Source organism: Cajanus cajan, chromosome 2, assembly GCF_000230855.2.
Source record: "Cajanus cajan strain Asha chromosome 2, NIPB_CcT2T_4, whole genome shotgun sequence".
Classification (NCBI taxonomy): Eukaryota; Viridiplantae; Streptophyta; class Magnoliopsida; order Fabales; family Fabaceae; genus Cajanus; species Cajanus cajan.
Window position 1 is genome coordinate 927384 of NC_138518.1, and position 12301 is coordinate 939684.

Below are 12301 nucleotides of genomic sequence, written 5' to 3' on the forward strand. Positions count from 1 at the left end.
ATGATATTGACAAGAGTATTTACCGACTTTGTTGAAAATTAGTCTCTCTTGCATTAAGGCTATTTTTTCAATGTCGTTTTTTAACAAATCTAAGATTTTTAGAGTAATTTGATTCCTCTTCATATATATATATATATAATATTATTATTGAGTATTCATTTTAAGGAGTTTGTATCTTTATTTATAAAATAAAATTTATTTTTTATATTAATTTTTTCTCTATTAAATAATTCTATTTCAAATACTATGCATACCCTTATTCATAAAAAAAAGAAGAAACTATTTATATATATGTTAATTTCTTATTTGATTAAGAACAACCTCTATAGAAAAGAAAAAAAAAAACAAAGTTTAATCTTTCTGAATTTCAATCTCTCTTCAAAATTGTTGAAGGTACGAAGACAATGGCAAGAATATCTTTTACATAAAAATAAGTCGAATATATTCTCTCTCTTTTTTCTTCACTACGCACTTATTTCTTAACAATATTGGCAAGCCTACACACAATGTGATTAGTTGTTACAACATATGCACATGAAATGTGTCAAATACTATTCATAAGAATATTTTATGAAAGGAGCCAAACAAATTTGTAATGATTAGTTGGGTAGAAACAACCTCCATTAGGTGTGGTGCAATTCTCCAATCTAACACCTACTGTCAGCTTGCCCACCATACACTAAAGGCCGTGCCATGCTACAAATCCACCAAACCATAGTGGCGCAATCAAAACTCGTTGCAGAATCTTCCATTTTCAACCCTTTCAACATCAAGATTAGGATCTGCACTCAAAACTCATTATAACATGTAGCTGCATTAAATAATCTTACTCCATTTAAATAAAATTATTTTCACTGAATTATACATGTGGCATAGATAACATAAATCGTTATAATATGTCAAACGAAATTAAGATATTGAGAAAAATGTTTGTTTTTTTTTATTATTAAAAATGTTATTAATAAGTTAGCATAATGTATTTTTAACTTAATTTTTAATAAAATTATTATTAAGTCATTAAATAACGTGTTTTAATATTTAGGACTTGTTTGAATAAAAAGATGAATTAAATACTTACTATTAAACATGGTGTTCTCACATAAATAATGAAATTGTAACTTGTTCTCCTAAATTATTATTAGAATTATATTAAATAAGCTAAAATTAATTTATAAATAAATTATAAACTATTTTATAAATTTTTTGAAACATTTACAAAAATAATTATATCTAAAATATAATAAGGATATGAGCCTTTTTGGTGTAAGCATTTTATATATAGTTTTACTCTTATAACTATTTATTTGTAAATTATAACTTTTTTATTTATTTATAAATTGCACATTAAAAACTATTCACACTTATCAATTAATTACCTACTATTTTATTTTATTTTATTTTTTCTAAAAGAGGTTGTATAACTCTTTCTTTTGTGATGAATTGTATAAGTAGCTGCATATTCACCTAAATTATACTTTTAATTTTTTATTTTTTTAAATTTAATTTAGTTTCATTGTTTTAAATAATTTAATTTATCCTTTAATTTTTTAAAAATATATAATATTATTCTTTCATCCAAATTGACACTAAAAACATTAATAAAATTAGGTGAAAAGATAATATTTAATATCTTTTAAAAATTAAAGAACTAAAATGAGTCATTTAAAAATAGTAGGACTAAGAATTAAATTAAATATTCTATAAATACGGGGACAAAATTACACAAAAAAATATCCAACAAATTTTTGTTAAGATACATTTAATTTTTTTTACTTATTTGATATTTTTTTTATTAGATAACTATTTTATTTTATGATTTTTTTAATTCTAAATATTCATGATCTTGTTAAGTTAAGTAAAAGAATATTTAAATTTATCTAAAAAATAATGTTAATTTTTTTTATTTAATTTGGTCATATTATTTTTAAAGTGTTTAATTTGATTTTACTATTTAAAAAATATATAATTTATTCCTTTAATTTTTTAAAAATATTTAATGTTGTCCTTTAATCTAATTTTATTATTATGTTGGTATCAATTTGAATGAAAATAAAACATTAAATATTTTTAAAAATAAATTGAACTAATTAAAAAAAATTGGACTAAATTACATTCTAAAAATAAATAAAAATATAATTTAACCTAAGTCTAATTTCAGTTACTATTTCAAAATCAACACCCCTTGGCTTTTTATTTTTTAACAACACAAACAGTGTTAGCGAAATTCTCCTTCTCGAACTCTTCTTTTCTTAATCAACTACTTGCAATAGAAATCGTTAATTAAGATATAAATCCATGTTAGTTGATTCTTAAACTCTCTAAAAAGTGAAAGGCTTCAACACTGCAGAAAAAGAGTTTATGTTTTTGTTTTTTTTAACAAGTCTAGAACTCCCAAATCCCAATCACAGTAATAAAGCGAAAATCACAGCATTTTGTTCATCACCAGATTCACACGCAACTTGAAAAAGAAGTAGTACCTTTACACATCCTAACTGAGATCATGGGAAGAAGGAGACACTCTTCACTTTTTCATACCCAAATCAATAACCAACAACCCTTTCACTCTTAAGTCTTAAAACAAACTCTATTACTCTCTCTTTCTCTCTTTAAGCTTCTTTCATTTCCAAATAACATTCCTTCCCTATTGCAAGAGTTCACAAGAGAAGAGAGAAACTATAAGCTTTTTGCTCATAGCGTCACAAGCACCTTGCTTTCTTTTACTTTGTCTTTTCCCCACTGGTACTTGGTTTGTATTGGTTTCTGGGTCAGTGTAGTTTTTCTTTTTCCACGAGTTTGGTCAATTTTCAAGTGAATTTGTTAGGTGTGGGGTTTTGATTTTTGGGTCGCCATGGATCTGGTTGGATCTTCTGGTTTTGAGTCCTGCAGCGTCCAAGTGAGGGTCAAAGTTTCGTTTTTTATGGTGTGATTCAGCTGCTGAATGAGTTTGAAATGGTGGGGCAGTTCTAGCTGAAAAGGGGGTTGGGTTAGAATATGAAGCGTAAGGTGATTCAGCACAAGTGGAAGAAGAAGCTTTTTGCTTTGATCTTGGTGGTGTTTTGTTTAGGAAGCTTGTTGTTTATGCAGACATGTTATAATCATGTTGCGGGGTTGGTTTCATTGCAACACCACTTTGTTTCTGAGCCTGAAGTTCAGGGGCCAAAGATTGCGTTTCTCTTCATTGCAAGGAACAGGCTTCCTTTGGAAATGGTTTGGGATGCATTCTTTCGGGTACTTTCTTTTCTCTTTTAGTTGTTATTATTGATTATTGATCTCTATATCTTTGGAATAAATAGTGTTTTTACACTGCGATCCATTTACCGTTATACACCATAAGTTTGTTGACTTTTATGGTAATTATTTCATAAGTCTTACTAATGATAATTTCTCACTGGTTATTAGTTTAAAAATTTTCAACACCGAGGGCATATGGAAATTAAACTCAAATCTCTGTGTGTGTGTGGGTCGGGCTTTTAATTAATAGGAGGTTTGGAGGCTAATATGGGGTGCATCAATTGTGATTAGTTTCAAGTCGTAAGGATTAATTGAGACCTATGTGCTGTTTTCCAATTCAAAACTTGGGCCACTTTTAATTGCTAATGGATAATTCTGGGGAGGTGCATTATTCCTGGTAATCTGTTGATGTTACTTGAATGCACTGTTGAGAATAGCCGATGGTGTAAATTTATGGTCTATTTGGGTAAACTGTTTTAGATACATTTCTAGGAGAGAAAAAAAAAATAGGAAAGAAAAATGAAATAAATTTTTTCATAAGTTGAAATTAGCTTATGCATAAGTTACTTTATAGAAGTTTTCTTCTATTAGTTTCTTCTAAATCTTAATTTAACCCATGTATAAATTAGTTTTAGCTTATGGAGAAACTAATTTCAATTTTCCCCCTATTTTTCTCTTCTAAAAGTGCTTCTAGAAAAACTTATCCAAACAGACCCTTCTTAATTTAAATAATCAATTCAAATAATAATGTGCATATAGCAATCTTTGATTTGTGTGGTGGCTATCTATATTGGGAATTTGTGATACTAAAGGCAAGTCTAGTAATTAGTTCCGAATATTTACCTTATTGTAACAGCTCATTCAAAATTAATGCAAGTTTGCATAACTTCTTAAAATTGACGCTAAATTGCTAATAGACCTACCTCTGGCTAAATTAGTTGTTAGAGTTTGTTCTCCCTTTTTTCTACACCCAGTGGGAAAGTCATACTCAAGTGTAAGTGTTTATAATGGATGTGTAATTGTAGATATCCCTTTTTATGTTTTGAAAAGTCATGGGTGATGAACATATTGTTTTTCTTTGTAATTTCATGGAGTGCTTCTTGTTTACTATTTGAGGTAGTAATGCTTACAGAAACATTTGTGCTGTTTCTTCAGGGAGGCGATAGCAAATTTTCAATTTTTGTTCACTGCAGGCCAGGATTTATTCTCAACAAAGCAACAACTAGATCAACATATTTTTTGAATCGCCAAGTTAATAATAGCGTACAGGTTTCTCTTCTGTCTTTGTTTTCATCAGAACCTGTTTTTGTTTATGATTCATGTCCCATGATCTGTAATGTGGTGGTGTTCATATCAATAAGTAGCTGCACTTGATTTGGTGTGCCTACCCATTGCTTACGTCGTAATAGCATTATGATATAGGGACATCAAATAGTATGGGATAAAATTAAATATGAAAATGTATAACTATTTTGCTAGGGATAGAATTAAATGCCGTAGATATGTAGTAATCCTTATTGGTATACTTGTTTCAAAGTGTATATTATTTCTTTTCTTTTAGAGAGAGGATTGGTCATTAAGATGCCTAATAAGAATGATTATTGTGTGCTTTTTAAATTGTTAAACTTAAGGATTTATAGTTCTCACCTATAAAGTTTGACCACCTCCATTCTATAATAGCAGTTGAGTGTATGCATCTTTTTTAATTAACGAATTTGGGTGTTGAATTCAAAGATTTTAGGCAGGAAAGGAGAAAAGTAGATTATAGAGAATCAAAATAAAAAGGAGATAAAATAGGAAAAGGAGACAGGCTAAAAAAATATCATTTGATATTTCTCAGATTTTCTAACATTGGGAGACATATCTTCCTTGCTGTTTCACAGTAGAATCCTAAAAGTCTTCCTTTGTGCTCTTTGTAGGAGCTTTTGTTCTGTGCCATTTAGCATTATATTGAATATTTTGATTTGAACGTTGCATTTTATTGGGTTACACTCAAAGAGCATTGTGCATTATTAGTTTATATCTAAAACTGATCGGGTAGAGATCTTATCACAAACTTTCATGTCATCAATAAAAATCCAGGCTATCTCCTGTTTTTAATTGTTTCTGTAAAAGTGAATTTTGAATTATTTTATTTAATTTTACCAAATTGTTTGAAATTTGTCCAAAAATAGTTGTTACAAAGTTGTGATCCCATTTTGTCTTAAAAATTTGGGCTATCTCCTGTTCTTAATTGTTTCTCTAAAAGAACTTTGAATTATTGTAAACTGAAATTTGTCAGAAAAATGTGCTTCGGAAGCTGCAATCCCACTTTTTTTATGTCTGTCAGCTTCATGATATATAGTTCATGTGATCTATTTCTCTAAAAGTGAACTTTGAATTATTGTAAACTGAAATTTGTCAGAAAAATAGTACTTCGGAATCTGCAATCCCATTTTTTTTGTGTCAGCTTCATGATATATAGTTCATGTGATCTATTTCCAGGTTGAATGGGGAGAAGCAAGCATGATAGAGGCTGAGCGCGTCTTACTTAGACATGCGCTTAGTGATCCTTTAAATGACCGCTTTGTTTTCCTTTCAGATAGGTGAGGGTATAAATTTGTTAACAGCTATAAAGTTTTAGTCCTTATGCTTTGGCTTATCACTTTCTGGACTTAAACTACATGTACTTGCTACTTATATACAGTTTTGAAAGTATGATTTCCTTTTGATTGTACTTCAGTTTTCTTAATTATTTGATTAAAGAAATGACATTGATATTTCTCTATTTTTGAACCTAGCACCTTACTATATTTCAGTTGATTGATCTCTTTTCAGTTGTGTACCTTTGTACAACTTCAGCTATACGTATGACTACATCATGTCAACATCAACTAGTTTTGTCGACAGGTGAGGATACACACTTGTCTTATGCTTCAGCATATTGGGTCTGTAATGTTACCCCCTTTTTTTTTCTATCAATTTTTATCATTTGATGACTTAAAACTTAAATCTCAAATTTTGAAAATTATACCACTAATTTCAATTAGTGAAGTTATTGACATTATGTTTGTTGTGAAACTACAATTCCTCAATAGCAAATTTTGTTAGGTTAAATTTGCTAAAAAGGATAATTTTTTTGTTTAAACTTTAGCTGTTTATTTGCCAACAGTTTAATTGTTTTTGGCATTAAAATGTATGCAGCTTTGCGGACACGAAAGAAGGCCGTTACAATCCAAAAATGGATCCTGTTATTCCTGTCTATAACTGGCGGAAAGGATCTCAGGTAAAGGTTAATGTAGTTCTTAGTGTACTATAAGTTCATTCTGAAATTCAAAATACATGACATGCTTTGCCAAATAATATCATCTTATTCCAGTTTATTTATGTTTTCTCCTGCAGTGGGCTGTTCTGACCAGAAAGCATGCCAAGGTCGTAGTGGAGGATGAAACTGTCTTTCCAATGTTTCAAAAATATTGCAAGGTAAGGGCGATACAGTCCATTGATAATTTGTCTTTAATAAGTGGTGCACATACTTCCTTTGATATGTTGGACTCTTGTTCAAATAAAGTTACACATCAATGAGGTGATGACCTTAGAGAATTTGCCAAATTTGACAGTGAAAGTTGTAGGGAGTATTTCTTTTCTATCCATGTTCTTTCTTTTTCATCTGTCAGGGTTTCCGCACATTCTATATCTTAAAATATCATAAACTCATGACTGGGTTTCCATGCATGTTTTGGGTCATGTATCTTCTTGTTAGTATTTAAGCCAATCATCTTTCTTGTCTCTTTCATGCTGATAGCCTTATTCATTTCTCTCTGTCTTACCTATGGATTTAATAATGCAGAAAAAGCCGCTACCAGAATTTTGGAGGGCTCATTACATTGTAAGTGCTCTATAACATGACACATGTAAAAATTATTTAAAGAGGTTCTCTTTTCACTACATTAGCTTCAATCAGTCTCTGTTTTCTGTATTGAAATAATTTTCTGCTCATACAATGTCACAAAGTAATTCAATATTTTATTGTGAACTGATATGAAGTAACAAATTTTAAGTATAACTTTTTTCCTTTATGCAGCCTGCTGACACATCTAAGGTGCATAACTGTATACCAGATGAACACTATGTCCAGACATTACTGGCTGTAAGGATCCTTTTCTTTTAACTCCTGGCACTCTTTCTATGTCTCGGGTGCATGTGTATCAGATACAGGCTGCATTCATCTCAGAGAGAGAAAGAGAGATCCTGTATATGTTATGAGTCACTAGTTTAGGATTACATTATTTACCATATCTCCTATGTGTCAATCACACTTTTGACTAAACAATTTGCTATGTCATAATTTATTATGCTAGAGTAAAGAATGATGTCAAGAAAATAATTTTGTATATTTTTTCGGGTCTTGTATTTGTTTTATTTGGGTGACACTAATGCAAAACCGGGATGACAATTGTCGGCTACTGTTTCTCAATGTTTCAAAGATTGAATTGATTACATTACTGCATTTCTAAGTTAAATGAAACATCATATGAAAAAACAGATGGCTAAAGAAATTGAAGCAAGTTTGTGGCTTCTAATTTTAACTTTGATACAAGGCTTATATAACATTACAAGTATTTTAATGTGATCACTATGTTAGTTTCAATTTACTTATGTAAGTGTTTGCCTTCCCAAATCTAGCAAAATAACCTTGAAGAAGAAATCACACGAAGATCATTGACACACACTTCTTGGGATATTTCCAACAACAAGGATCGTGAGCGCCGGGGATGGCATCCAGTAACTTACAAGTACTCAGATGCTACACCTATGCTTCTGAAATTTATAAAGGTTTGACCTTCACTGTACTGCCATTGCAAAATCACTCTTTTGAATCAACTTTCATTCCATGATCATTTCCATGCATCCAAAAAGGGTTAATGTGTTAGGTTATTGACTATTTGACTTTAAACAGCGATTGCCTTAGCAGCGGAAGACATTGTGAGTGGTAATAATAGGAAAATCCCCTATTGGAGACTAAATGAATTCAAACAATCAAATAAATCACCTATTACATATCAGCATATTCACCAACTTACAGAGAACAAGGTGTGAAATTTTTGTTATTGTAAATAGGTTTAAATACTCATTTGGTCCCAATAATTTCATTAACTTTACTTTTTAGTACTTGTAGTTAAAAATATTTTATTTTAGTCCTTATATATGTCATTTTTAGTTTTTTTTTACTCCCTATAGTTTATAAATTTTACCTTTTTAGTTTCTATATAAATAGACAATATTAAAAGGAAACAAAAATGGTATGTATAAAGTTAAAGACTAAAAAGGAATATTTTTAACTATTAAAAGATAAAGTTTATGAAAATTTAGGGACCAAATAAGTATTTAAACCTTGTAAATAAAGCAAAGTAGTTATGTGATCCTTGCCTTGATTAAACCTGAATCTTATTTTTGATTCCTATCAGCCAACTAATTGAAGCCAATACCTTGTATGAGCAATCAGTTTTTCATGTATGCCCTGGCCAGTTCACAGCAGCAAATAATAAAACATTCCTCAAATTATTTAAGTAACCGGACAATTATCAGTAATTTCACTTGCAGTTATGATAATGAGCTGAATATGCATTTATGACTTGGAAGGGATATGCTGAAGAACAAGAAAAAGTTCACTTATTGTTGAACCATACTAAGACAGCTAATGTAGAGAAGCATATAAAGTGCATGTACTCTACTTTCATTAAGAAAATATGTGCAAGTTTGATTATTTGTTTGCAGGAAATAGATAATATTTATTACGAAACCGAATACCGAAGAGAATGGTGCAGCAGCAAGGGTAAAGCATCAACTTGCTTCCTTTTTGCAAGAAAATTTACTCGGACTGCTGCTTTAAGGCTTCTAAATATGGTAAGTTCATTTATATTTCTGTCTTTTCTTGAAGAGCTTTCAAACATTTTTTTAGGGAAATAGAGGTTCTTTTGAGTTTCTTCTTTCTATTCATGTGTTACAAGTCTAACTTGGTTAATTATTTTTCTGCTTTTTTTTGTTGGACAGTCTGTTATGGGAAATTTCAATTAAGAGAGCACAAAATGCTCATTGTCAGTCAGAGGCTTATACAAGCAGAAAATACACTTAGCAAAGCAGATAAGAGGGAGATAATGAATAAGGTGAAGCAGTTGAAGAGTATTTGTGGCCATATGTATAATGAATTGTATATTTACAAATTTAAGAGTGCCTGTGGTGTACATTTAATGTTTTTTCAGAATAATATTTAGAAGTTGGGACACTTCTAAGTAGTGGTCATGTCATGTAATTGTCCATGCTAGATGCTGTATGGACACCTCAAATTTTTGTATGTGTTTTATAATTTTTGTACTATAATTTTTTTAAAACATTTATATAATACCACTAATAAGGTGACATGATTAGGAGATAACTTTGTCCCATAACTATGTGGTTTAGCAGAAGTCAATCTCTAAGATGAATTAGATACACTTTTGTATTTAATTATGTTAATAATGACTTGTGGACACTGTTGCAAACATTCTTTTTAATATATTTTTTTAATTGATTGAAAATTATTGAAAAATACATTTAAGTGGATCTTAAACCTTATTTAATATTCTCTCTCTTCCAATTTTGTATTTTTTTAAATAAATTTTAATTAATAAAAGTGTGTTAGAGAGCATATTAATAGTACTCCTTTTTGGTTAAATATATTGAATGGAGTTTTTTTAGCACAAAAATCATGATTCAGCATCATTTTTAAGATTGAGGCATTTATAGTGAGATGTCGAATAGTTTTCCCCGTGGCCTGTAATTGTGGGAACCATGAGAAAGGCCCACATGAACCTTTATTTGGGTTGTTAGGGGAATTCTGCAAGAAGCTCCAATCTCTCAAGTCGAACCATAATTTTTCATGCCAACTTTTTTTTTTTTTTTCCCCTTCCAAGACCAACTTTTATATCATGGTTCAGTTATAATTTCTATATCCTCGTTCTGAAACTTGTCTTTTTAAAAATAAATAAATAAATGAATATGCTAAAGCATCACAAAGTGAGAAAGAGATTCTAACTAGATTAGCACTCCACCTCAAAGTAATCATCTGTAACATGTCAAAAAGATTACACAACACTAAAAAGAAATGAAAAAATAAATATAAAGATATCCACAATTCTCACTCTGAGAATTGAAGTATAGAAAATCACTTCTTTCCCTAGAGTAAGATGATACAATACAAGGAAGAATGACAAACTACCAAAAAGAATCAGAATGTCTAAAACTAAACCTAACTAAATTATCTGCACAACCATTATCTTTCCTATAAACATGATTATGTTGTTGATCAAAATAAAAAAAGTCAAATGTCATGTTTAAGTCTTGTAAATAAAAAATGGAGAGAAAAGATCTATGATATAAGTGATCAATCATATTTTTAAATAGAGTTAGTCATAGAAAAATTACACTAATATCAAGAGTGATCTATGAAGAGTGATCATGGTTCTCTTTTGGGCTTCGTGTGTTTGTGCTTTGAATAAATGGGAGGTGATGGACCCATCTTTAAGGTGTCAACAATGTTGTGGACCAAAAATCAAAAGGAACCAATGCAACAATCTTTAAAATACTAGAAGTTTCCGTGATCTTCGAGTTGAGGTCGGTGAATAATTAACAACTCACCTTTATCTTTTAGTTGGTCACCGTCCATCAATTCAAACATAAAATAATTTTTTTTGTCATTTATTAAGTTCTTTATACACAACATCTATCTCCGAACACATGTACATAGATCAATCGATGTAAAATTGTTCAAGTTTATTAATGATATAGTATAAATTGCATTAAATATTTGGATTTTTTTAATTATTTACAATAATTTTATCCAATTTTAATAAAATTGTCTCTAATATTGTGTGAGATAGCTTCCAGAATTGATGTCATGCTACAAGTAATAGAGTGGAAGAAAGGGTACACGCAATTAAAGGCTTTAACTGCCAAATGTTATTATCATTGTCTTCTCTTAAAGGAGCAATGCCCCTAGTCATAAGGGGTGGTAACCTTTTCCCACTGGCACTTTGCAATATCCATTATTTTTCTTATCCAAATATTGGAATGCCACGTGTCCCAAATTTGAGATTTTTATTTATTTATTTATTTTTATTTTTTAATTATTCTCCATCACATTACATTCAACATTCACTCTTGACTCAACAACTGTTCTCAACGTATCCTAACTGCTATAAACTAACCTAACCTCTCTTTCTCTCAGCCACGTGCCTTTGGTCTTTTGTTTAATGAAATTCTAGATGAAATGTTTTCTATTTTCAAAATCAAAATAATATCATAACTCATAAGTTGTTACGAAAACAAAGTAAGACGAACCTTTCTCTTGTTTATGTAATAGAATCCTTGACTTCCTTATAAAAATATATATATATAAAGAAGAAAAAAAGCTCTGGATCCTTCTCCAGTGGATAATATTTTGTTTGTAATTGTTATAGTTATTAGTTAGTAAACAAATGTAAAGTATGTGAAAATTCAATTGCACATCTCTAAAGTAATGCAATCCTTAATTAATACTTTTTTAAAAATATTTTCAAGGATGTAAATTAATTTAGTATTGCACTCTTCAATTTTCAATAAATGGAACCAGATTAGGGACTTTCATAGTATGAATTTTTTTTATAGGGTTTCTAGTATGATATATATATATATATATATATATATATATATATATATATATAAGTTATAAGTCTCAAACATAAATAATCTCAACAAATTTTACTTTATTTTGATAATATTGTCCAAAATTACCATTTATTTAATTGAGATTTATTTTTAATACTAAATTCTAATGAAATATAGTTTAAAAATATGTTATATTTTAAATAAAAAGTTAATAATTTTAATTGAATTGAATTTAGTTATTTATTTTTCTTATATTCACTATTAAAAACAATATTTTTTTTGGTAAAAATAAAAAAGATTACAAAAATTGAAAGTAGAATAAATAACTAAATATTATATTTGATCTTGAATATAATTACAAAGAACAATATTACTATTAATTAGTGGCTAAATTTTAAAAATTGTA

General features: G+C 29.2%; 1 protein-coding gene across 1 annotated transcript; it reads left to right on the top strand.

The window, feature by feature from the left end:
- Nucleotides 1-2403: 2403 nt before the first annotated feature.
- Nucleotides 2404-9646, top strand: LOC109808841 (Core-2/I-branching beta-1,6-N-acetylglucosaminyltransferase family protein). Its single transcript, XM_020371993.3, has 11 exons — nt 2404-3228; nt 4387-4500; nt 5716-5816; nt 6049-6120; nt 6415-6496; nt 6613-6693; nt 7061-7099; nt 7295-7360; nt 7897-8046; nt 8989-9117; nt 9265-9646. Exons 1-11 carry the CDS (start codon nt 2992-2994, stop codon nt 9286-9288), a joined length of 1095 nt encoding a protein of 364 aa, XP_020227582.2. The 5' UTR covers nt 2404-2991; the 3' UTR covers nt 9289-9646.
- Nucleotides 9647-12301: the final 2655 nt, after the last annotated feature.